The sequence below is a fragment of the Sander vitreus genome, chromosome 5 (genome assembly GCF_031162955.1).
Source record: "Sander vitreus isolate 19-12246 chromosome 5, sanVit1, whole genome shotgun sequence".
Taxonomy (NCBI): domain Eukaryota; kingdom Metazoa; phylum Chordata; class Actinopteri; order Perciformes; family Percidae; genus Sander; species Sander vitreus.
The window spans coordinates 592,412-620,000 of record NC_135859.1 but is presented as its reverse complement, the minus strand read 5'-3'; the positions used below and the strand labels follow the sequence as shown (position 1 = coordinate 620,000).

Below are 27,589 nucleotides of genomic sequence, written 5' to 3'. Positions count from 1 at the left end.
GTTACTTTCAGGTTTCACATGCTGTTTGAGAACGTGACAAGCACTTTGTTTAAAGCATACCAATGCCTTAAGGGACAGGGTGAGAAAAATGGGGTTTGATATAATGTATATCTTAAGGATTATAACTTCAAAGAGCTACAGTATGACTAATTCATGTTCAATCACTTTCAAGAAACGCTTTCTAAAGGTCCATGAGGCAACTTCAGCAGCTCTGGGAGTCCATCCATACTGCTTTATACCCAGAAACACACTGGTCCAAAGTGCTTACACACCACTTGTTGGCCACAGAGAGCGCCTGGCTGTCATTCAGTCCCTGTGATTTGTTTTTTAACATGGGTGACACTGGCAGTCATTGATTTGGCTGCTTTTATCCATCAGAGTGTGGCACTCCACCCACTGCTCTGCAGAGAGGGAGGGAGGCTTCGACAGAACACCAAGAAACCAGAAACAGAAGAGACATTTCAGGACAACCAACAGAACCACATAAAAGAGAGCAAATAAAAAAGTGGTGATACATCTGTCCCTGTGAAACCAAGACGCCATGCAGAGAGAGAGCAGATCACCAGGTACCATCTAGCACGGGTTCATTAGTCTGACTAGGGTTAGAGAGACAGTGTGCATGCAGGGCTGTAACTGGAGGGGGCGTGGTTTTAAAAAGCCAGAATCAGACATTGAAATAGAAGAGAGAAAGACAATGTAAGACAGCGGATGAGAGAGAGACAGACAAAGTGTCAAACCTGTTTTGAATATGTCAGAAAATACATCACTCAGATTCATGTCACAACACCAAATTAGTACGGTGTGTTGATGTGACAGAGTTCAACACAAAGAACCAATCAATACTGAGTTTTTGGAGGCGGGACATAGGGCTGGCGATCTATCCATCTGTGGGTCAAACAAAAAACCATCTGCACCAACATATCTTCACAACAGACATGCATTTTATGCCCAGTACTAAGTTCTGGCAACCAACTTTAATCTCTTTTATGAAATATTTGAAATTAAACAAGAAGTGGAACTTCAGCCCTGTCTCTGGCACTGGACCCCTGGTGGCCATTGGTGTCAATGCAAGTATTTTTAAAATATTTAGGTTTTCCCTTTAAACTGGACAAATAATAATAAATCATTTCATCTTTTAAAATGGCACTCAATGTGTGTCTCTGCCACAGCTCTGGTGTTTCACATACATCCCCGCCCCCCCAGGGCAAGGGGTCCAGTACCCCAAAAAGGAGCAGAACCACTGTCCTAACAAACTTTAAATTGCAGCTATGAAACAGATCGCTGTGTTTCAAAGACAGAGCTCTATGTGAAAGGAAATGGAAAGAATAACTAAATATTAATGCAAACATTGTGCTTAAAACCTTATTTTGTGTGTTGTTCTTTTCAACAGGTTTCCTTCTCTTTTCCTTTAAAGCATTGTAACTATGCAGTGTAGAGTAGAATGTACCTAGTTCACGGCAATAAAGGCTCTAAAAGACTAAAATGTCTTCTTATATACAAGAAATGCCAACATCTAAGATTGCTGTGCAATTTACTGAGAACATTCATTACACGCACAGTCAGTGTCGGTGCGTGTTTTTTGGATTGTATTTTAAGCATAGACTGTAACCCTGTGATTAAAGTAATGCAGTTTGTTCTCATCATGCTATCCTTGTGAAGATAGGTTGTGCTGTATATTAACACAGGAATTAATTCACACACAGCCACTGTTCGTTGCAGTTGTGATGCATGATGGGGATTAATCCATGAATCTAGAATGCTGGCTCCAGGCTGCAGGCTCTGGCCATGCCATCAGGGGACTGACCCTGTCAGTGCGGTGAGATGTACGAGCGTTGTATGAGAATGTTTGTTTGAAATGGAAACACAGACGGAGACAACAGGGAGGTGAGAGTTGAGACACAGCACCGGGACAGACAGCGGCGAGTTGCTACACTGTTAGGGCAAATCATTAATGTGTTAATACACCGTAAACTCAACAAACATCTTACCCACTTTATGAGCCACGCTTTGTCATGCAACATTCTGTATTCACAAAAATAATTCATCACCCTTTGTCTGCAACATCATGATTCAGTATTCAGACACTATTATATAATAAAGCACATTCATTTCTGCAGGCAGCTTCCTGACTTCTGCCACTGGCATTATTCAACTTTTATACTTAATGAATCACACAATTCAAATTAAATAGTGATTAAAATGTGTTTATTTATTCAGGAAAATGAATCATGTAATAAAAAAGTTAAAGATTTAGAGCAGTATAAAGAGAAGTGCAAAAGGTGTGAAAGCTTTACAACTTAGTCAGGTTGCGTCACAGCCGTTTTACAGCTTAGAGAAAGGCAACAGTGTTACACATGCTGTGTCTTGGGTGGTCCTTCATCTAAAAGAATGACATTTTATCTGGAAGAGAGAACACAGACAGAGATTGCACTTTTGAGCGATTACAGGGATCGCTTTTGCTTGTCAAGATGAGCACTTTCAATTCAGTACGATCAGTTACATTTTCTATCAGGTAGGAGGTTTTTGGGCCCACAGTAAGGTCCTGACTCAACCCTGAGCCGCTGCTGACTCCTTTCTTTTTACAGCTATACACTAGCCTGGGAAAACCCTGAGGAACTTCCGGCAAATTTGACATTTGTTCTGCAAGTCCGTCTGGCCAAGAGCCCATTCAAGCCCATTTCCAATTTTTCCAAATCGAGGCACCAATCACAACCGTTGAGGCGGGCTTTACACCAATCACAACCGTTGAGGCGGGCTTTACACCAATCACAACCGTTGAGGCGGGCTTTACACCAATCACAACCGTTGAGGCGGGCTTTACACCAATCACAACCGTTGAGGCGGGCTTTACACCAATCACAACCGTTGAGGCGGGCTTTACACCAATCACAACCGTTGAGGCGGGCTTTACACCAATCACAACCGTTGAGGCGGGCTTTACACCAATCACAACCGTTGAGGCGGGCTTTACACGATGACGATAGCGCAGTGACGGCGAGAAGCTTTTTGTTTGCATTCAACATGACGGCCACCGAAGCGCAGCAACCTGTTGATGCTGCTGTCGCTGCTACGTCACCCAGATCTTTGGTCTGATTGGTTGAAGGACTACCCAATTGTGCCCAGAGGCATTTGAGCGGCATCCATGGTGACACCCCTTTGGAAATGAACTGTGAATGAAGCTTGCCCAGACCCACTCTCAGTTACAGCTGAGAAGGTCTGTATGTGTGTCTGTAAACATGATTGTAACTATAGGAAACAGTTAAAATAATGTCTCTCCCAGAGACAGGCTTTACAGTTAAGCTCAGATCAGCCGCCCATGTTTATTTTCCTACAATAAGTAACCGTTTTGATTGAATTTAAACGGACATTTCTGACACCCTGAGGCCTCTGTAGATTATGGAAATAGTACAAGTATAAGGAGAATAACTTCCCGTTCACACCTGTGGGAGACACTGGTTCTTATAACGTGGTGTAGGCAGGACTGCTGTGCACAAACATCCCTGTGGTTGAACACTAACCCTGTTGGCCATGCATTCAGGGACTTACCGTCATTATCAGAGTCAGAGTCCGCGAGGGGGGGGATGCGGACCAGGATCTGACGGTGGTCTCTCTGCACCACCAGCTGCAGCTTCCCCCGCGACTTCTCTATAAGCTTCCCAGCATCGTGCAGAGAGAGGTTCTCCGTCACTGTCCCATTGATCTACACACACACACACACACACACACACACACACACACACACACACACACACACACACACACACACACACACACACACACACACACACACACAATCTTGGTGTCAACTTTATCTTTGATTTTACAATCCCTGTGACACACAGTATATACAGTATTGTGTTATCAGTTTATGTAAATCATAGTTGTTGCTGTCTGGGACTGGAAAAACGTACCCAGTATCTCACGAGACAAATAAGCAAAGAATAAACGGTTGTTAAATAGACTTAACAACATGAACATAACAAAGATATGTCTTAGTGATCCCTGGTCTGTATCTTAGGAACCCTTGGGGGGTTGAGAACGGATGGATGGATGATGGGTGTGTGGCGCACGGTGGATAAACGTGTGTGCACCTTAAGAATGATGTCTCCCTCCTGCAGGTTTCCGTCTTTGGCAGCCAGGCCTGTGCTGGTCATCTGTTTGATGAAGATCTGACTCCCCAGACGCAGACCGTACTCTTAAAAAAAACACATAACCCAGTTACTGCAAAGCCCTGCTGTGCTGCAACCGACTCAAGGTTGGAAGTTCTTGTCAAAATAGATGAATGCACTTGTGTTCAGCAGAGGATTTGGATGCCTGGAAGTTCTTCCGTTTGTCCTGTTAAAGTGATTTACCAAATACTGTACACCCTGAAGAAGGCAGTTTGTGCCACTATGCGTGGGTTGCTGCCCAGTTCTATTTTTAATGTACTAGATTTTGATATGAAATGGCCATTTAAATAAAGGCTTTTTTTATTGCAAGAACAGTGCCTTGGACCTTTTTTCTCTTTTGAACTTTTGTGTTCCCCTTCCAAAGAGCCCCTTCATGATTTGGTTAAACTTGTGGGAACTCCAGACTTTTCCCTCTAAACTGTACATATGTGCCATGTGGTTAGTTAGTCTACATTTGACAATGTAGACTGTGGAAAAAATTTAGAGTTTAAACTCATTTACAATATCGGTCAACCCCTAGCTTGTACCACATTTAAAGTCAATCCATCCAACATTTGTTGAGATATTTTACTGCTGGTGGAGCTGGAGGAATCAGTATTCATCCTCAGTGGGCCATGAATGTCAGTACAGAACGTGATGGCAATCCACTCAATAGTTGCTGAGATATTTGGAACAGGACCAAAGTGGTGGACTGACAGACTGCTCTACAATTACATCCAGAAAGTGATGCTGCATGCTTTCACTAAAAACAAACATATCCATAAAAGACATCACAATAGGGCTGCACAATTAATTCCAATATTTGCTAAAGGCAAAATATGTGTCAAACCATTCTGAATGAAGTATTGTGGTGCTGCAGAGATGTCTCAGCCTACAAATCCTATCCTACAGACTACAGGAAACATCCTTGTTTGGTACAGACCCTTGCAATAGTTCTAATATTTTGCAATGAAAATGAGTATAATGATATAAAAATGATCATTCCCTCCTATATCGTGATTCATATCACAATCGCAATGTCAGTCAAAATAATCACAATTAGATGTTTTCCTCATATGGTGCAGCCCTACATCACAATGAAGCTACCACAGAATCCCTGCCACCCAACGGCACATTTCAGAACACAAGCCTCATACAGACCATCAGCATCCCATAGCAGCCATCAGGCACCTGGACATTACTAACTGGCCAAGGCTAGAGTTCCAGTCAACTCAGTGGAAACACCCTCCACTCCTGTTTCTCAAGTGTTACAGTGCCTGCTCTAGATTTCTTTCTGCTCACTCTTTACACTATGTGACAAAAAATAGGAACACCTCTACCATCTAATAAAACAGCCCTGCAATAAGTCCTATCATAGTGAAGCCTATGTTTAGACAGCTGCAAATTCAACTCTACAGTCATTTCAGAGGCTGCACTTAATGCTGTACTGCATTATAGAGGCACTTCTAATACTCTTTATGTATAAAAATGGCAGTGGATAAATTATTAGAAAAACAAAGAATAGTTGGCTGTATTCGGAGTCCCAGGAGAGGACAGTCCTCTTACAGGACCCTTTCTCTCCATAGCAAGGTTCATAACCCTTCTAGTGCACACATTCATTCTATTGAACTGGAAACTGGCACAACCTCCCACTTTCACTATGTTGATCAAAGACGTTATGCAGCACCTAAAACGGTTAAAAACTCAGATATACAGTACATTGCCTAGTTCCGTTGAAACATTTTGTAAGACTTGGCAACCCTTCATTGATATTGTAGAAGCTATAGGCAATAAATAGCCCCTTGGCTCTTAGCTATGAGAACTATCTGAGGTGTGATGTCAATAAGTATGTGGGGCAGCTTTGTACTTTGATTATTATCTAATCTGATTATTGTACAGGACCTATTGTGTTAGTGTCTGTGTATGTAAATGTTTTTGTAAAACTATTTATGTAATATTTTATAGAATTTGTATGCAATGCGTTTGCTCTCTAAAATACCAATGAATAGACATTTAAAAACAATATTATGATTGTTGGGCTTTTCATGGGCAGAGAAAAGAGAGAATGTAATCCATACTGAATATATGATAAAAAAATGAAGGCAATGGTCATCTGTTGTGGGTGAAAGAATTATGGTTGTCCTGCAGCCCTGTTTCTGTGCAATGGAATGTCTTTGTAAACAACCCATGTAACTCCTAATATTATTTTACCTTTCGTATGTATTCTGTTGTTTTGATATTGTGTGTAATTTTAGTTGTGGCTTCTTTTTCTCTCTTTTCTTTTCTTTCAGTATTTTTGTTCTTTCTATATTAATCGGAGACTGCCCAGATTAAGCCCCCCTGAGGTTTTTTTTTGCATCTCTCCATCACATCTTTTATTGATTATGTGTTTATTAATCTGTAGTATTTGTAAATGTGTAAACCAAGAAACTAAATTAAACCAGAACCTCCTGTCAGTGTTCTGGGCAGCCACAGGTTTTACCTTCGCTGGGTCTGTTCTTCACCAGCAGGACGTTGACGGGTTTGTCCAGCGGCTCCAGCGCTCTGGAAGCTCCTGGGGATGGGGGGTTGTGGTTGAGCTGGTCCCTGCTGCTGTACCTGCCTCCTCTTCCTCCTCCTCCTCCTCCTTCGCCCCGCTCATACTTGTCCTCCATGCAGTAGCTGTCCCCGGGGCTGCGACCGCGGCTGGGGTACTGCTGGCGGTCGGCGCTGGTGTCCAGGGCTCGCCCCCGGCTGCCCTCCCTCCGGGATCTCTCCGGGCTGGGCGAGCTTCTCTCATGGCTCCTCCCGCGGCTCCTTCCTCTCTGGTTGGAGTCCCGCCCTCCTCTGTACTCGGGCTCCAGGTATCCTTTGCTATCCGAGATGTGGTCTCGGCCTTCGTCGCGGTACCAGCCGTTGTCATTGTCGGCGTCGTAGTAGTGGGTGGAGGGGGCGTACTCCCGACTGTCTCCGCCTGGGGAGGGCGGCTGCTTCAGTGAGTGGACCTTACGAGGTCTCTTCACCGTCTGACAGAGAAGGAAAAAACAACCAACAGACGAGCTCGCCTTTCTCCAAATGGGTCACTTTAATACATTTTAAAGAATGTTATGAAACACTATCCATAATATAATAGTGGAAATTGTTACAATAATTGTTTCATACAGAACTCAATGATCCTGGACTCTCTTAAGCACACCAAATGCCAAGTTTGCATTCCCTCCTTCCATTTGCAGCTGTTCAAAACATGAATTCTAGTTTTTCTAATTAGTCGAGCTACTCAACAGTCTTTTCCACATCCCATATGGTTGGTTGGGAATCACTGGTTCAGATATTTTTAAAGTTACAGGAAACTTAAATTTCTTGGACTTGGATACCGCGGCTCCACCGCCTAATCAATACAGCGCAGACTCTGACAAGATAGCAGCGCCCGTATCCGAGAGATTTTGTCTTCACTTTGTACAGCGGGAGGAAGTGGAGACGCGTTGTCCATCTTTATATACACTCTGTGGTTGGTACAACAACACACAAACATGGCGCCCAGTGTAAAGGTACCAGAGGAATCTCTCAGTCATGAACTGTGGATTAGATCAGGATGAGCTCCCTGAAATCACTACAGAGCAGCTTCACAGTTTGGGAACCGTGAGTAAAGATTGTTTTGTCAAAAATGTTATATACTTGTTTTTATTGTTCATCAAAAACAACAATGAAGAAACAACATTTGGGTTATTTTAGTTTGGGTTTAAAAAAAGGACAAAAGTGCACAGACTTTGTTACCTGACCTGTTTGTTCAATAAGACTGAAAGAAGCCGAGCTTCAAACTGAACGGCTTCTATGTCTGATTCTCTCAGACAGGAGTGAGAGTAAAGATACAGCTGGATGTCGTGAAAGCGGCGATTCAAAGCAGCAAATCATATTCCCTCGACATGGCTTTTATATTTAGCTGTGTGGCGAAGTGAGGTTAGTCCGGTATACACACGATACACAAGTGCTGCTACTTTTAAAGCTGCAGCAGCGTGAGAGGCAGCCAGGCAGAAAACCTGAGACATTACTGTGCAGCAGGAGACTTAAAAACACACACACACACACACACACACACACACACACACACACCTAAATTCACAGATATGAGTCATTATCACAGCATAAGACACACATACACACACTACAGCGAGAAGGACAGCCACATTGCAAGGTGGAGTGAAAAACCGAGAGTTGGGAGACTTGATCTATGAAATATGGAGATAACAGCGCACATTTTCATATGGTCTCTGGTGGAAGACATTCGTACTGTTGCTGTTCATATGGAAAGCAGAGGGATTCATTGGTTTTAGTGACACACAGCAGCCAAGCTCACAACACAACATTCCTGCGAATGATAATACAATTATTTCAAGTTTTGGAATGCTCCACTTCTTGGAACTTCCTAGGTTCCCATCGGAAAAAAGATTCTGCTCTTAAGGGAACGAGAACTCTGAATTGTCTGCTGGCTTTCAAAACTATTAGTCCACTTCAGCTGCGTTTCATTTTCATTATCATTGCTTTTTATCTTAAATCTGCAAACTGTGTTCACTGAAACACAGGCTGGAGGTATCACTATTGGAAATAAAGTCCCACATCTCAGCAGTTGTTTGTTCTAAGACAGTCGACAATGTCACCAATCTCGACTCTGCAAAAGGACAGTGTGTCTTCCCTGTGTGTGGCTCATACTCACTATTTTAGCCACTTTACCACATTTACGAAGGGACTGCACAGCAAAGGAGTGAGGCACGTTGTCCATGGGGATGGAGTTGACCTGAATGACACGATCATTCTCACTGGGGAAAAGAAAGACACACAAATAATAGAAGATCATTGTGAGAACAAAATAAAAATCATAACATCAACATTAAAAATGTTTCACAAATAATATAGTAATGCTTTGTGCCAATTAGTCGTAATTCCACCTAACTTGATTGCAAAAACAAATTATTTTACTACTGGTACTTTGGACTTTCTGTAAAATTACTTTACTATAAGACAAAACATTTACAGACATTTTGTGTCTTATGTGTGGCAAAATATTTTGCAGAGCTCCGACACAGCTGTGCTAGCTAACTCCGCTGTATGTGAGGCAGACATGGTTAAGTACAGAGTGACTAGTAGTGACTCGCAGTAGAGGTGAGGCTGTAGAGTACCCAGGCATCTAGTCCACTGAAGCATTAAACACGGAGGAGGACATTGTTCCGTCTGACAGACTTACAAGAGTAATCCATCAGCTGGTCCTCCCTGCAGCACGTCTGACACGATGATTGACGTCTCACCGTTGTCCACGTTGGGGTTGTCCCGCCCACCTGACACAGCGATGCCAAAACCCATCTTGGAGTCCTACAGAAGAAACATACATACAGCACATTCAGATAGAATGTGACTCACAGTAACACAGAGCCAAACAGGGGGGAGAGCTTTCACTGGTGTCATTTCCCTTCCAGCAGGCAGGCACAGAGAGCCACCATGTCAGCCCTGTCTCATTCAAATGACCTGTATAAACCACTGAATGGTTCTACTTAGTACATTTCCAAAGAAACATGACTGCTGCTTTGATTACGCTCATTGCTGATGTATTGTGTGTGTGTGTGTGTGTGTGTGTGTGTGGGGGGGTGTAGATGGTACAGACCATACAAAGCACAAAATGCAGACAGCTGTTGAAACCCAGCAGCAAAAGCAACAGCCAGCATTAAAGGCCAGCTCACAAAGCAACGCAGAGCACAGAAACGCCACTCTGATAAAACCAGCGAGCCACGAGCTCCGCTAACAGCAAACCAAGTGGTAAGACTCCCAACACAAACAGTGACAAGTGGTTGAGTCTAAAGGAAGGTAATACAGACTTCACATTCTGCCAGTGATGGAAGCACAGCCTCCAAAGCCCCATCACACATCACATACACAAATGAACCAGACTTGTGACAACACACACCTGCACCACAGATGGACTGAACACCTGATTACTAGTGCTGGGTACCCAATTCAATACTTTTTGTGCATGTTTTGTGTTACTTTATTTTGTTTCTCATTTTTTGTTTCACACTAGCAGCCATCTGTATTTGAATATACAAAGCTCAGTTTCAGACTGTTTGTGAGTCATTCTACAGAAACGCCCCCCCTTTTCTGTCCCCAGGCTTGAAAAAAAAGTTTACACTTTAATCATACTTCATAGTCACATTTAGTTTTTATATTTTAATAACGTAGCATGTTCTTTTCAAAAGGTATACCTATTTTAGCCATGAATTGAACAATATTTTTTTTAATCCATTATATAAAATTCCAAGTACCCTACGGTCATGTATGGAGGGTTAAGAGAATGTTTTAAGGTTAAAAAGATAATTCTCTCCCATTTTAAATGCAATGATGTTTACACCAATATCCCATTTATGAAATGGATAACATAACAAAATAAAATACCAAGTAAATATTATAAATAATATGATGAAAATGTCGGTCCCCTGGTGTCATGTCACTGGTGTTACCATTTAACAATAAACCCTATTCTGAAAAAATCTGAAGAGTTTTGACATCACTTCCTGTACTGTACATTCTACTTCCTAAAGAACTGTACATGATGACAGTTGGTAAGTGGACTGTCTCTTATAAAATGTTGGAACATTTCTCATTTAGCTTATAATTTCATGCAAAGCTTTTAGCTAGCATCATTAGTATGACTTATTTTATAAGAAGGGAAAGGGAAAAAAAAGATTAAACAAATGGATTAATTTACATATTTTAGTGAGTTTAGCATTATTAGCAACATGTGGTTTAAGGTACTGTAGCTTCAATTTTGTATACATATTTAATACAAACTGGGACTGGTGTTACTGCTCCTCATGGTAACACCAGTTTTGACTAAATGTACAAATTGTTTTAAATCCATTAAGCTCTCATTTATGTGGATTCATAAAACCACAGGGTTAACCAATACTGTGCCCTAATGTAAAAAATGTTAACACATTTAGGTCATATTGCTGTTCAAAAAGTGGGTGTTTCTGTAGAATGACTCTTGTACATTAGCTGGTGATTAACAGAGCAGAGGTGGTGTGCAGTCTTGAGACCCAGTTACCTGTTTCTGCTCAGTCAGTCAGTCAGTCAGTCACTCACTCAGTTAGTCAGTCAGCCAGCCAGTAACTCAGTCAGTCAGTCAGTCAGTCAGTCAGCCAGCCAGTAACTCAGTCAGTCAGTCAGTCAGTAACTCAGTCACTCAGTCAGTCAGCCAGCCAGTAACTCAGTCAGTCAGTCAGTCACTCACTCAGTCAGTCAGTCAGCCAGCCAGTAACTCAGTCAGTCAGTCAGTCAGTAACTCAGTCAGTCAGCCAGCCAGTAACTCAGTCAGTCAGTCAGTCAGTAACTCAGTCAGTCAGTCAGTCAGTCAGTCAGTAACTCAGTCAGTCAGTCAGTCAGTAACTCAGTCAGTCAGTCAGTCAGTAACTCAGTCAGTCAGTCAGTCAGTCAGTAACTCAGTCAGTCAGTCAGTGGGCTTTTGATGAGTAACACACTGCAGCTGACGGTTCCGATGTTTCATTTCACAACAATCAGCAGTCATATGCATGACCAGGGCTGTCACAGCAGTAAAGGGAACGGATCGTCACCTCACCTTCCCTCTCCGTCTCCGTCTTATGTTGAAATATGTCCCCCTCTCCCGTTAGCACAATGCAGTCCGGTCCCCCTTCCCTCACCGCTCACATATCAGCAGAATAAATGCGCAGTGCGCCAGCCAGGCTAAATGTCTCCTGTAGTCAGACCTGCTGCGATGCGGCAGAGCAGCAAACTGTAGCAGCTTGCAGTGTTTCTCTCCCAGAAACAGACTGCAGTCACTCACAAAGCAGCTGGTGCTAAAGCTGGAGACAGACACCGGCACAGCAGAGCGAAGTCTCTCGCACAATGTCTAATTATTTAAATGAAATGAGCTGGTTTGACCATGGAGACGTACACAACACAGGACCTTCTTCCTGTATTTACGTTCTTGCTCCCGCCCCAGACACATCTGACCAATAAGAGGAGTGAACGTTCCTGCGTGGTTTGTAATGACGCATTTTGGTTCGCTTGGATTTTTCCAGCTGTGACCATAGACAGTAAAATAAATGGACAAAGCGCCATTGATTTCTACGGAGACCAGTGAAGGATATTAGAAGCTCTTTCCCGGTGATGGCTGAGCGTTACTGAGCAGCCTCCAACTGAGCTTGAAGACGTAGATGTGACGTGAGCAACCTGTCTGAAAGTTGGAAGTCTTCTGGTAGCTGTGCCAAGAGAAATCTCAATCATTCCCAGTCTAGCAGAGACGGAGAGCGTAGGTATATGTAAGGAGATAACATAGACACAAGCTAATTATTGATCACTAAAATGATAGTTAACATTAGTCATTACACTTAAACAGCTGATGGAAGTCCAAACTGCCTGAGAGCTTCTCCTGTACTATACGGTAACTCCTCTACTATGAGACAGGAAGTCTCGTGGTTATGACCCAATCGTTAGCCTATTGTTATAAAAACGTCTGCTACGGAGCCATAACGTGAGCTACAAGGTAATGGAGCCTTTTATACATTGTCGTGTTTCTTTAGAAATAAACAACGGACAAATAGAGTCTTTAAACGCTTCAGATGTAAAGTTCTTTGCTGTCAAAGTGAGGTCAGAATGAATGGCAGTCAATGGGATGCTAACGGGATGCTAACGGGGGGTGATGGCTTGGTAGCATCTAAATGGCTCCAAAGGAGCTACGCTTTGCGGAGAGAGGCTTACCCCCTTGGTGAAAACGCCCTAAATCTTCTTCTTCCAGCATAAAGAGAGGGACTAACAGCTGAGGTGGGGGGGGGGGGCAGTACTTCAGGCTGCTGAATAGCTGGATGGATGCCTCTTGCTTTAAGAACTCAGTTAGTGGACTCACCCGCTGCAGGTTGACTGTGTACTGCTCCCAGACCATCTCCTCCATCCCTGAGCTCTGTAGGGAACACACACACCACAGGGTTAGCAACACAGGCCTCTGGGAGGAAAGGCAATAAAAAAAAAAGATGTTGTAAAGAATCATCCAATAATATATGAACTTTTCACAATGCGTTTTGAGCCCTGACACGACTACATATATATGCACAGAAGTACACATCAGACAAATCTGTGCAGTAGGAACATATACTGTGTAGATCACTGGGGGAGGAAAGGAGACTAACCCAGATTAAGACACACACACACACACACACAGGAAAAGGGCGTGTGTGGGTGTGACCTCTAAACAGTCAGTATCATGTCAATAACAGCAGCCTGCATGTTGTCCTGTCTGTCTCACAGCCTGATTGCTGTAACACACACACACACACACACACACACACACACACACACACACACACACACACACGCAACAGTGATGTGTGTGTGCACCTAGCTCTGCTCAGCTTCACCTGCTTCTAGCAGGAGCCGTAATGAAGACAGACTAGAAAACTGAGGGAGGGAAGGAGGAAGAGCTTGTAATGAAGCTGCTTCTTCTAGTTCCACTTATTCATTTTCTGTTTCTCTGAATGCTGTGTCAGAGCCTCCTTGTCCTCATCGCTGCATTGTACAGCATTGTATGCGCGTCAAAAAATGAGTCCTTAGAGGAGTTTATCACCTGCAGGTTTGATGATCACTCTTATCATAGAGCCTCTATCAGCGAGTGTGGTAACCATTCTTAGTCATTTTATCCTGAAGAAGGTCCAACTGGCATCCAAACATTGCTCATTTAAATAAATGTCTGGTCTGAAATCAGTGTGCAGACGCTACTTGACGCTGGTGTCCAACAGCCCCTGCCCCGGTCACAGGTAAGAGGGGCTTCACACGGTCCCAGACAGGGAAGGGAAACATGTTCTGGCTTTTCAGCCTGCTGTTAAGTTACTCTAAGTATTTTCTTTTTTTTTTAAACAAGGTTTATTTATCTATTGTTTCATTACAAAAGAGGGTCCAGACTAGAGCCCGACCAATAAAGGATTTTTAAGGCCAATATCGATACAAATATTTGGCGATTTAAAAATCCGATATTCCGATATATATTTAAAAAAATAAATAAATCCAGAAGCGCGTAACAAAACATAAACAGATTTCCCTAACATTAGTTATTTGTAGTTATTTATGAGTCCTCACTAAAATAATATGATAATGCAGTTTAAAAATAAACCTGTTTGTTTTATTGTCTCAACAGAACAGAGGAACATCAAAATATATTAAAGTTCTGATAAATAAAATGTATGAAAATACAAACTTAAGATATGGAACTTAAAGGGTTAAAAACGAGTGTTGCCAACAGGGACGTTGTAGAGCGCCCTCTGGTGGACAGACGATGCAAGACCAACACTCAGAACATGGTTGAAGGGTGTTTCGTCCGTTTTTATTTTATTTTTTAAATATTAATTTATCTGTCATTATAAATGCCAATACCGAATATCGGCCCACCAATATATCGATCGGGCTCTAGTCCAGAGATACATGAATACAATTGAAAAATCTTAACCCAACCACCCTGATACACAGACACTCATAATCACAATTCCTAGATATTTAAGGTCAACTCATTCACCTCAAAGCAGTAAATATGAAATTACTAGACAAAGCATCACAGCTGTAGGCATCACAAATGGGAATGAATGGCATGTATGATATCTAAATGCCATATACAACCCAGACATCAGTACATTTTATTTTGTTTTTTGGCACTTTGGCCAAAATGTCTAAAGCAATATTATTAGCAAATCAGATCATAACATTTCCTGGTGAGAGGAATCATTGACACGACCAATCCTCCAAAGGCAAGTCAAAGAGAAGGTTGTTTAAAGATCTTATTATTTCCAGTTAGCATTGAGTTCCAGTTGCATATTCCAGCCCTAAATTTATCTTTAAAACCACCTTTATGTCTTTTACATTTAATATATTCAATTCAATTCAATTTGAGACTCTTTAAACGCAGCAGAGCCTGAGGACAAAACACATCAGCACACTCTGCTCTCTACTATCCATCCATCCATCCATCCATCCATCCAACTATCCATCCATTCATCCATGTCCCACCAATCTGAGCAGATAGGAGTTCCCAGCAGGTGCGTAGAGGACCACCAGGCTGCCTTTCAGCTGTTCGGTGTCCAGCCCCCTCAGCTGGATCCTGGCCCCCCCACCGTCGCTGCTGCCTCCCCCTTGCCTGCAACCATCTGAGGCCGCGATCTTGCCCGTCCCGGCCAGCCTGCAGCGATGCCAGCTGGGGTAGCCGGCGCAGCAGCCGCGCGGGAGCCACTCCAGACTCATGGCTAACTGTGGAGCGTCCTCTGCGGCTGTGGCCCCCCCACCCTGCCAAACCCACAGCTCTGACTAGCAGAATCCTGCTCCAGCATGGTCCAGCTCAGCTTGGTAGTTTACAGCATCACAACCAAAGTCAGCTTCCCACAGGAGAAGGCACTTATCCACCCTGCCTCTGTTTCCTACATCCAATCGGGATAAGCCTGAGCAGCGGAGGATTAGCTACACCCTGGGGGGGGCTAAAAATAACTCTGACTCACAGCGCCGCCTCCACCTCCTGCTGATCCCGTCCCGCGGAGAGTCCTGAGCACTCGAACCATGCTCCTCCACTTCCTGCACAGGCCGGATGACATGGCCAGGTAGGAGCGGGATCCACAGGTTCAAAGGGAGAGAAAGGCCAGAGTGAGCCCTGAGCCTGTCCTCCCTCCTCCCTCCGTCTGTCGCTCTGCACACTAACCCTGGTGCTCTTCCTCTGCCTCTCTCTCTCTCTCTCACTCAAACACACTCACATGTTACACCACACTTGTGGGAACTGTTGCCTAACTGTATTCAATCCCTAAAGCAGTAATCCTCAGAGCGGGGTCCCTGAACAGTTTTCAGATTTATTCCTGATATAAAACAATATTTATTTTTTCATGATTATAGTTTATGTATTTATTGATAGCTCAACGAACAATGTTTTATGTGTAGTTCATAGATTATTTTCTAATCTAACAAATTCATAACTTCAAATCTGCAAATATGTTTTAATACATCGTCTAATATCTTTGTAACATTTATCTTGTGTTGTTCTTTCACATAACTCAGAGTATAAAATAAGCTATGTCAAATGATTCCGAGGGACATACATGAGGGCTCCCCGGTAGGTTTTCTATCTTTAAAGCGCTATGAGAGCGCTGACAGAGAAACAGAACGGATCATCACCGAGCTCATCACTCTCTGGAGCTTCTTCACTACGGAAGACCATTTCACATTGTAACATAGTTTTCACATTCTCATTTGATACATTAACAATATCTTTTCTAGCTGCTTTAAAGGATTGAGACACGTGTTGCTCCTCAGCTCTAGCCCTTCCCCCCTCTCTTGTGCCATTGGCTGGTGAATGTGGGGGCCATCAGTCCATCTGTAAAGGCTGAGGAGCTGCTCTTTAGTCATTTGGCCATCTGTGCTGCCTGTTAACACCCAGAGTTTTGTTTTCTAAGGATTTAGTCCTTCCTTACCTTGTTATTCTACATTAGTGTTACCTGTTGCTAGTTTTTGTTACATTCCTTTTCTCCTGTTTGTCTTTGTTGCTAGGGAGTTAGGCTCACAGTTGTACCTTTTTTTGGGGGTGAGAGGCAGTTTAGTTAGCTTTGCAATTTCATCTTACCTCATGGTCAAGTGCTCTCCCTGATGATTTCTGCATGCTTCCATATTTGGCATAATAAAATGTTAAACTGCACCACTTGACTCCTAGTCTATATCGACGAGGTTTCACTTCCGGGATTGTTCAGGTGCTGCCGGAAATTCTGCTAACCTCTGGTGGATTTGTGAGGACTATGGTTAACTGCTCCTCAGATCTCTGCAGGGTAAATCCAGACAGCTAGCTAGACTATCTGTCCAATCTGAGTTTTCTGTTGCACGACTAAAACTACTTTTGAACGTACACATGTTCCACCAAAACAAGTTCCTTCCTGAGACTATTTAGCAGAGGCACCGTGGCTCCGTCCGGCGCTTAGCACCGCCCAAGACGATTGTGATTGGTTTAAAGAAATGCCAATAAACCAGAGCACGTTTTTCTCCCATCCAGGAATGCTGTGTGGACTAACCAGACCTTCCTTTGCAGCCCTGTGGAGGAAGGTCTGGCAATGCGAGCCTACTCCTTATTTTCCTCATAGCTGACACACTCTTCTACATAACAACACATATATCTTTGACTTTTCTGTTATCGACCATACATATAGGCCAATACTAATCTACATTGTTTAGCCTGATAACATGGACTACACCGATCTATTAGTCTCACTCTAGCAGGAAGACATGTGCACTCATGTAGCCAAAGGGACAGTTTGTGTTGTCCAACAACATAACCAAGTGTTTCAGTTGCCTAACCCTGACCATGGTTTAAATCTCTTTTCATTTAATACAGAATTGTTCAATATAAATGTTCAGTCTAGTGACAGGGTTGTTACAGTGACATGGCAACTGTGTGCTTTGGAAAATATGATACAGCTTGTACCCAATGAAATAAGACACGCAAAAGCAGTGGTGTGGTTCTTTTAGAGCTGTTCATATAGCGTGGTTGATAGGAGGTGGCGAGGCTTCTGGGTGCAGTAGTGCGTGCAGGAAAATAACTAAAAGGTTGAAATATGTGGAAGTTACTGAATATTCAGTGTGGCAGTTACATGATGTTTACCCGGTGTAAGATAATTAGCCTGCTAGACACATCAGCTGTGAACAACAGCCGAGGGAAGCAGCGCTGCTGGCTAGCATGCTAATCACTGGATGAATCACGGTGGTACATGAGCAACCAGCTCTGTACACTCATTCTGAGGCGCTAATACTAAGACACACACGCACGCACACATTCATTTCCTCCACAATTATGCAACCCTCATACATCAGTGCCCTCCATTTACTAACAATACAGACATCTATAACAGCAATACATGGCTGAAAACCACCGATACATTTTAGTGCTGAAACGATATGCTTTTGTCCAGATTCGATTCTTTCCCGATACATGGGCGCCGATTGGATTTGTAATTGATTGCAATTCTAGAAGTATTGGGATTAGATAGTATTGAGTATTGCGATTTTCTTTTCCTTCTTTAACAAAAACCAAAGTTGAATAAAAACACTTTTAGAGACAATATATCATGAGACATTACTAAAAACTAACATTTTTCTAAGAAGAATGACATCACATGGTAGTCAGTCGGACGTTTATTTTAAACGTCCGACTGACTTTAACGTTTTAACGTTTCTTTAACGTTTAAGAAGAACATAAAACAGATTTTCTGCTTTCGCTTTGTTTTGCTGGAAACGGATATGAGGTAGTCTGGTACAGTATAAACAGAAAATATTATTATATGCTCAGATGCACACTGAATGCTGTTGAAATGATCCTGACCATGGGTCACTGTCACTGCTGGAGCTCCTTCTATAGTCTAGTCTAGCAGGTATCAATATAGAACACACCTCATGCATTTATCACTACATTTTCATGCTATTATGTAACCTGAACATTGTTGATCGGTGGGTTCCACAGTATCCGTGACCTTACTCTGTGCTCCAGCAGGTTTTTGATGTTAACATGGTCCGGGCAGCCAAATGAGAACATGCAAAACAACCCAGTGGTTCATGTTTTCAAAGCTAGACAAGACAACTGGGTGGCTCTCAGGCCCACACTGATCCTTTTAAATGGATGATGCATCATGGCCTGCACTCAGGTAGGTCTCTCAATAATTCATGCATCAAAAGCCCACGAAGACATACAGTAATTCGGCATCTGAAACATACCCTTCTCCTCTCCTCCACTGCAGACACACTCATGTGCTTAATTTACGTATGTTTGTATGACTAGGGCTGATCAGTTCGAGCAGCCATACTGTATGGCTTTTTAGAACACTGACATCACAGAAAAGCATACACAGTAAAACCTGCCCAAACCAAACATCCATCCATCCATCCATCCATCTAGCCAACCATACTGACAGGGCTGGGAGAGCTGGAGCTGATCCCAGCTGACAGCTGAGATTGAGATATATATATATATATATATAGATATCTCAATATCTATATATATCTCTCTCAATATCTATATATATATATATCTATATATATCTATATATATCTATATATCTATATATATATATATATATATATATATATATATATATATATATATATATAGACACTGTATATCATTTCTTTTAATTGTGCAAAATAAAGATTTAATTTATTCTTTCAGAAGTATTATGTTCTGGGACAGTTGAATGAATGAATGTGGGACACTATGAATATAGGGTTGAACGTAATCTGAAATCATTTTGTCTTTGCCTGTATGTCCACAGGCATTCAACACACCACCACACATATCTGTGCATGGATGTACAAAGTTCCAGGGGTGTAGGAGCCATGTTGAACGGACACGCTGTTCCTTAATGGATAATCTTCAGACCAGGCAACATTTTTCCAGTCTTCAACTGTCCAATTTTGGTGAGCTTGTGCAAATTGTAGCCTCATTTTCCTATTTTTAGTAGAGATGAGTGGTACCCGGTGGGGTCTTCTGCTGGTGTAGCCCATCCACCTCAAGGTTGTGCGTGTTGTGGCTTCACAAATGCTTTGCTGCATACCTCAGATGTAACGAGTGGTTATTGGAGTCAAAGTTGATCTTCTATCAGCTGGAGTCAGTCGGCCCATTCTCCTCCGACCTCTAGCATCAACAAGGCATTTTCATCCCCCCAGGACTGCTGCACAATGGATGTTTTTCCTTTTTCAGACCATTCTTTGTAAACCCTAGAAATGGTTGTGCGTGAAAATCCCAGTAACTGAGCAGACTGTGAAATACTCAGACCAGCCCGTCTGGCACCAACAACCACGCCACGCTCAAAGTTGCTTAGATCACCTTTCATTCCCATTCTCACATTCAGTTTGGAGTTCAGGAGATTGTCTTGACCAGGACCACACCCCTAAATTCATTGAAGCAGCTGCCATGTGATTGGTTGATTAGATAATTGCATTAACGGGAAATTTAACAGGTGTTCCTAATAATCCTTTAGGTGAGTGTATAACAATCTCAGATTTCATTGGTTTTAACTATAAAATACAGGTCATCTTGGGATCACTATAGAGAGTTGAGAATGCATTTTGATTATCAGATAATAATTGAATATAATAATATTTGTGCGTGAATGTGCCATCACAGGGTATGACAGCAGCAGGGTTACAGACACCAGCAGAAGTCTGCTGATCACTTTAATTAAGCAGAGCATGAAGGCTTCAGGAAACAGTGGTCATGTAAGTAGCTGCTAATGAAGTGTCAGTGAGGACCTGCAGTGCTACTTTGGTATTAGCTACATGTTCCACCCAGTGACACATGATGTATTAATAAATCAGTATAGTTACGGTGCTGTAAACACAGATCTCAGTCTCCAACCCCAGCTACATTAAAGGACAATTCCGGCGCAAAACGAACATAGGGGTTATTAACAGATGTGTACCCACTCCACCCAACAGGAGTGTCTGTGTTGCACGGAGTGGGACCTGTTGCGTCGCGATGCCCAAGAGACGCAGTGTTCTGTACAGTCGGAAGATTTCCCCTCTCTGATAAACAGGGCTGTACGTGAAACCCAGACTGGAGGGACCAGATGGATGGTTATCCACTGAGTAAGTACACTAGACAAGTTATGCAGAGTGTGATTATTTCAGATATATTGAGCTAGATACTTTTGATTTTAGTTTGCATCGCCAGCTGTAAGTCATGACTGGTTTCCAAGACGGCGGCGGCATGTAGCTAAACATGAACGCGAGTGTCTTTATAATCTATCTTTTCAATAAACTGTCTGTACACTTACAAAGTTCTAAATGCTTCTGTTAACATGTAGGGATCCTCATTATGCTACCGTTGAAGTTTGGTGATATTTTGAGCCTTTTTAGTGGTATAAATAGTGATTTGTTTTTACGTTCCCTGTGCCCCGAATACTAGCGTTGTAAGCTAATCGGCGGTCCGCGCTAGCGTCTTTCAAGCTAAAAACTAATTTGATTAGCATGAAAACATGTCCCAGAGAGACAGAGCGGGTACACATCTGTTAATAACCCCTAGGTTCGTTTTGCGCTGGAATTGTCCTTTAAGAGATTCAGAATAAGAGGATTTTTCCGGTTTGGTTGTGGGAAGGCTGCTGGACACTGCTCATTAGTTTGGACATTTATAGAATAAAGGATTTAATGACCACTGTTTAATGAAACAAAAGGTTTTGTTCTATTCTTCCATTACTCCTGACCATTTATTCCTCCACCTGGGACTCTGGATTACGCTGCCTAATCCTCCGCTGTTAACGCTGTTAATCTGAGTCCACATTTCCTTCAGACATTTTGACTTTGTCTCTCCCCATTTCTGCACATCCTCTTCAACCTTATCTTTAAAGGCTCAGAGCAACTTCTGAAATTGTTCTACCTCATTTCTTATTGAAACACTTTCCTCTGCTTGTTGTTGTAAATATTTCAGGCATTATCTTTTTCCATTATGAATAAAGAACAAGGCTCCTCAGAGAGGCGCAGAGAGGAGGCTAATGGGATGAGAACAACTACGCTCTGTCGAACAAGAGAGGCTGGCATCGTCACTTGTCCACAAACAGCGTTGGGCATGTAGTGCATGCTGGGAGAGAAGAGGAGGACTGCTCAGAGTGTGCTTCAGTTCCGTCTACAGCGTAAATCAGAAAAGATGGCTGTCGGCAGAGTTTGAGTCAGCTGAGCTTTATTCAGAGTCAGACGCACACCTGTAAGCTTTCTTAACATGCCCAAGACCTCCGGCTGAATTAGTGAAAGGAAGCAGGTAAGGGAACACGCCGGTGCACAATATGAACTCTCAACACTGTAGGAGACAAATGAAGACGATGTGTGTGAACCAGGGACAATATGCTGCCATGAGTCAACAAAAACATGTTCTTTATAATGAAACACACTGTACCCTCCAAGGTATAATCCATTTCTCCCCATCTTTTGGCTCACCTGGTCTCCATGTGTAACAAGTTATGCATAATCAAGAAATCTTCAGGCTATCTGGATATGCATGCTGCAGGGATGTCACATGGATATATAAATGGTTATATGACTATAAAGACAAAAGAAAAGACTAAACTGAAATCTCACAGAAATGTATTGCAATCACACAGAGAACAATAATAACAAAGACTTTTGGCTTTTGAAAATTGTTCTCCAAAGTCAATCAGGCAATAAGGGGAAACAAAAATAAACTCTGTACATAACAAAAATATAAAACTATTTAGGTTTTTTTCCCAGAAAAGTCTCAAGACTGTACTAAATACAAATAATCCCCTTCCAAACTATTTGCTAATACATCAACTGTACAATGTGGTGCTGAGATGATCAGTCAATAATCAATTAGCCAATCAACAGAACAAGGTTTGTGGCTTTTCGGTTTACAACTAACCTTCATTCCCACTGACGGATGGTTCCAGCTCTAGTTACTACCAGGTCGTATGACGGCTCAGAAGAAAACCGAGCATTGCATATTGGTTCACAAGCAAAGGACTGTTCACACTTGTTGGTAATGCGAGGGCCCACATCACCTGCAGTGTGTCAGCCGTAAACAGGCAAGAGGCCGTAAATTGTCACAAACTGCAGTAAAAACCCTGATTGAGACGCAGATTCTAAATAATACTGGTTTATCCCACACGTCTTAATCGGAAAATGCTATATTTAGAAAAAGACCTTATTCACAATATCCAAACGGAATATGCTGTTTACATGACCCGTAACAAATAAGGAATATTGTCATATTCACAATAATAATGAAATATTAGTGTGCATGTAAAAGTACTCCCTGTATGAGAGCTTCTGCATTAAGCTGCATGTTAAACTGAGTCTGAGGTCAGCTTGGACTGATGAAAGATAAACCCTAGTCCTACACTTTACAACCGAGATTCATGGGATGTCGTCATGGTACCACACAGAGCACAGCCACCCTCGGGACACATTTGGCTTTTTCTGACACACAAATACCAAAATTGTCTTTCTATTATTTAGAGATTACTTGCACAGTCCTTCTCGTCATTGCTGGCACGTCAGCAATAGTGGGAGGAAGAAGTATTCAGATCCTTCATGCAGTAAAAGTACTAATACCACACTGTGAAAATACTCCACTAAAAGCAAAAGTCCTGCATTCAAAACTTTACTTAAGTAAAAGTATGTATATATTTTCAACTAAATTAAAGTAGGCAGTACAATACTGCAGTAAAATGTTCCTGTCAGTGTTTTCCTCTTCTCTCTGATGTTTCTGGATTCATATTCCTGCTGAATTAATGTGTCTGTGGCATTTTACTGCTGTAGATGTTTAAGCTTGTGCTCATGTTAACTCCTTTCTACTTTCTACTGGTGGCTAGTTTCATCTACAGCAATATGACAGCATATTCTATCAGATCTGTCACAATCTTGCTATTCTCAATCCGTCCACCAGAGGTCCTCAGACTGTCTCTCCGGTCTCCCTCCCCACTCCCACATCCACCCACAGCCCAGCTCCACCTCGCTCTCCGACACATTCTCAATGTTGCTTCAAGCCTTTGATTTCCAGCCTCTGAAACCCGAACCGGAACCCTGAACCCTGATCTGTTCCTGCCTGTCGTACCTGCCCCAATCCTGTTCACCTCTGGATTGTCAGTTCCTTCTGTTTGGACTTGCTACCTATGACAGTCAACTTTGGATCTTCACTTTAAAAAAAAAAAAGTCTTTATTGTTTAAACTGATGGACACTTTAAAGTAAAACTGTGCATTTGATAAAAATCTAAATTTTGCACACATGATGTCCAGCATGGATTTATGTTCCATAATACAAGTTGAATATCTAAAGCAAAATTAATCAAAGTAATAATTGACAAATCCCTGACTGATTCATCATTTTTCTTGCGGTTGAAACCACAGCCTCGGTCCCAGAGGAGGGAGGAAGAGAGTGGGAGAGAAGGCTTTCATTAAAATGGAAGTTTCATCTTCAAAGTGCGGCTGAGAGGCTGAGGCACTGGGGACTCCCTCTGCCAGCCACTGACCTTCCCAGCCCACATGAGTGGAGAGAAGGACGAGTCAGCGGCAGCAGAGACGAATCAGATAGAAGACAGGACTCTCTGGATCAGAGTGGGAATGTTCACGTGACCAGCAAGTTAGCTCTCTCTAAAACGACTGTAGAGCACGTACATGAAGCCGCTGTGCACAACACCTTTGCATACACTCAAATTAAACACTGGTTTTGGTGATTTCAGCTGATGGTTATTTACGCCAACGTGGAGGAAGTAACATCACAGCATCAGTCATGTTTCCAGCTGTTGTGCTCTCCATAAGACCACAGACATGTGTATTATAGCCCATAGACACAGCAGCACACAGATCAATAGCACTCATCATTAGGCCTGTAACAATTATTACATCATTTATCGAAATGTCGACATTTTTTTAAATTGCGGTTTCATTTTTTTTACTGCAATTAATTGCTAACATTAGCTAAGGTCTTAAGGCGTTTGACTTTTTGATTTTGTTTAGATATGCCAAATTGTAATTATATAAGTGATTATTGGTCGGACTGTTGAGCTAAAGCTATGCTAGTTGTTGGCACTGACCCTATACATGTTCATAGCAACAAAAATGAAAAGGGGGGGGGGAATAAAGTTAGAAAAAGTGCTATACGATAATAAAGAGGCGTGGTTTACGTCATAGGGTGTGTACTTGTGTTAGTACATTATCTGGGTCACATGACAGGGATATAACCAAAACATGTATCTTGGAAACTTTAATTGGTTTGAGAAAGTAATAAATACATATTTTTGAATTTGACTGAAAGAGACAATTATATTGTTAATTGCAATTATTTCTGAGACAATTATTGTAAAAGGAACATTTGGAATTGTTACAGTTCTATTCATCATAATCCGTATATGCATTCAGCCAATCATGTGCCACCTGCTTCTCTTAAAGACTGGTGTTCATTGCAGCCACAATATGAACATACTAATGATTTATTCTTCGAGCCATAACAATGTAAAGTTTGACCTGAGGCACCGCTTCCAATGTTCCCACACGAAGGTCCAACGGTCAAAAGCATTAGGACTCCTCCTTTGGGATGAGCAGCAATGTGGGGAGATGTTTTGTGTTTATTTCAAATAAACAAAGATCTTAACTATAAAAACTTGAGGGAGTTTCTTACAATCCTAGAGGAATCTGGTGCTGATCTCTGTGTTGCACTCTCAAGCACCACAGCCTCCCTGCTGGGTGGGAGAGCTACAGAATGATGCAGAATGGGAAAAACTAACAAGAACGTAGGAATGGAACAATTGGAATGGAGCCGTAATTTCATGTATGCTATTGACGTACAACCATGTCTCACATATTACATTTATTTTATGAATGAAATAGACATATTACATACCTGTCTAAGATGGCCAATTCAGGGTGGGTTTGGAATAATTTACAATCCAGTAATTGTCTCCATCTGTTGAAAGCCCGACCAAGGTTGACGGGTTTTCGCCCGTTGTCTTTCCTTTTCCCTTTCAGCTTTTAGTTCTTTGTTTAATTTCATTTCATTCTGTGATGGTCCTGGCCCGGTATCAGCTATAACTACAGCAGTTAATTTATAAAAAAAAATTAGAATACAAGCAGGCCTATATAAAGACATCTCCTGCTACCTTTTACCTGGCTGCACAGGCTTTTCCGGTGTTACGGTGAAATCTGTGACCCGTCAGAATGTGTGACTGTAGAGACGTTATACCTGCTGTAAATCATTTTGTGACTTTGTGGGGAAAAAAGGACCTGGGCAAAGTTTAATAAAAACTATGTATAAAATAGCGTTTTTTTACACCGTTAGTCTCGTTTACTGTTACTGGTCATTTATTATCATCAGATGGAACATTACACAGTTTTAGAAGCAGTGAATGGCAGCTTGTCTACTTCCCCCTACAACTCAGAGTCTACAGTGCACGTGTAACTGGATGAGCATCAGTGCTAAAATATTCCCTAAATGCAGTTTACTGTCCACTCCAATGAGATCTGTATTCAAGCCATTTCTCAGACAGAAGCACCCGAACTGCATATTAATATGTCTGTTCTGCAAGGCTGACCCTTTTCACATTTAAAGCAGTGGTGCATTCAACAGTCAGTTAACCTCAGGACGGATCGCTCTCAAAACTACAGTCAGGCAGCACTTCAACAGCCAGCATGTTATAATCCAAATACACCCACACAGACCACACAGGCCCACAACGACCCACACAGACCTAAACAGACCCACCCACACCTACCCACACCTACCCAGACCCACACAGACCCACAACGACCCACACAGACCTAAACAGACACACCCACACCTACCCAGACCCACACAGGCCCACACAGACCCACCCACACCCACACAGACCTAGACACACCATCACAGACCTGTGCATGTGTGCGTGTGTGTGTGCGTGCGTGCGTATGTGTGTGTGTGTGTGTGTGTAATGAGAGCTTTGAAGTGGAAAGCAGCTGCAGGCACAGAGCAGCTCTGAACAATAAAAACCCTCTGACATTAAAGCACTGGCAGTGTGCTGAATGAAAAACAGCTAACTTCAAAAAGTAGAATATGCCTTGCCCGATGTGCACGTTGCCTGAGCTGGCTGTGAAGCGGCCTGACAGCTGCTGCAGGGAGCAAGTGAGGGTCAGGGTCGTCCTGCAGGGCGCTAACTCTGGAATAATGAAGGGTCAGCGCACACAGCTCCACTATTATGCAACGCTGTTCAAGCAGCTATCTGACATTTTGAAAAACACTGTGCTTTGCTGTCAAACTTAAAGTCACGTGAGAATATTGATATCAATTCCATCTCTGTGGTTCTAGTATCTGCATTTCTTCAAATGATATTCCCTCAAAATGTTTCACAACAGATATTCTAAGAAAATGTTGTTAGTATGTGCTTGTTATTATCAATTTAGACAACATACAGTAATTGTACATCACACTATCCTGATATAGGATTTCATTGAAAGATGATAAATTATCATATTAAATTATTGCTATTTACTGTAATGCAGCCTTTAGAACCAGGAAAACACTAAACCTTTGTCATATTAAGATATTACGATATCCAAAACTGAAGACGATATGTAGCCTCATATATCGATATAATATCGATGTATTGCCCAGCCCTACTTCATGTATGTTATGCTCTAAATTAGGAGCCTGATCATTATAACAGCATGGCCAATAGTTTAAGCTAAAAATATTCTATAAGCAGATATACTACTATCAAATGCTTCAATCTCGCAAATATCAATATCAGCCTCAAAATGTTGGTTGAGCTCCGGGTTATCAAGGTCAGTGTGAGGCAGCAGCCGACGCTCCGACGCTCCGCATCCCAGCAGCCCCAGCTGCTCCAAGTCCAACTACATACAATGGACATATTGTGGCGTTACACACAACTCTGACCTCAAACCACACGTGCACACTCCAACCCACA

General features: G+C 42.3%; 1 protein-coding gene across 10 annotated transcripts in view; it reads right to left on the bottom strand.

Moving 5' to 3' along the window:
* The window catches only part of tjp2b (tight junction protein 2b (zona occludens 2)), a 77,620-nt gene that overhangs the window by 29,885 nt on the left and 20,146 nt on the right, over nucleotides 1-27,589 (bottom strand). For 2 of the 10 annotated variants that reach the window (XM_078249945.1, XM_078249946.1), the window contains exons 1-7: nucleotides 15,180-15,486; nucleotides 13,036-13,089; nucleotides 9,367-9,491; nucleotides 8,839-8,941; nucleotides 6,631-7,153; nucleotides 4,092-4,195; nucleotides 3,547-3,700 (exon numbers count right to left, since the gene is read on the bottom strand). In XM_078249945.1, the coding sequence (XP_078106071.1) occupies nucleotides 3,547-3,700; nucleotides 4,092-4,195; nucleotides 6,631-7,153; nucleotides 8,839-8,941; nucleotides 9,367-9,491; nucleotides 13,036-13,089; nucleotides 15,180-15,410 (1,294 nt within the window). In that variant the 5' untranslated portion in view covers nucleotides 15,411-15,486. Of the gene's footprint in view, nucleotides 1-3,546; nucleotides 3,701-4,091; nucleotides 4,196-6,630; nucleotides 7,154-8,838; nucleotides 8,942-9,366; nucleotides 9,492-13,035; nucleotides 13,090-14,148; nucleotides 14,153-15,179; nucleotides 15,500-15,661; nucleotides 15,785-27,589 lie in introns of those variants that run through there. The other 8 variants (XM_078249942.1, XM_078249944.1, XM_078249939.1 and 5 more) reach the window with 7 other exon arrangements.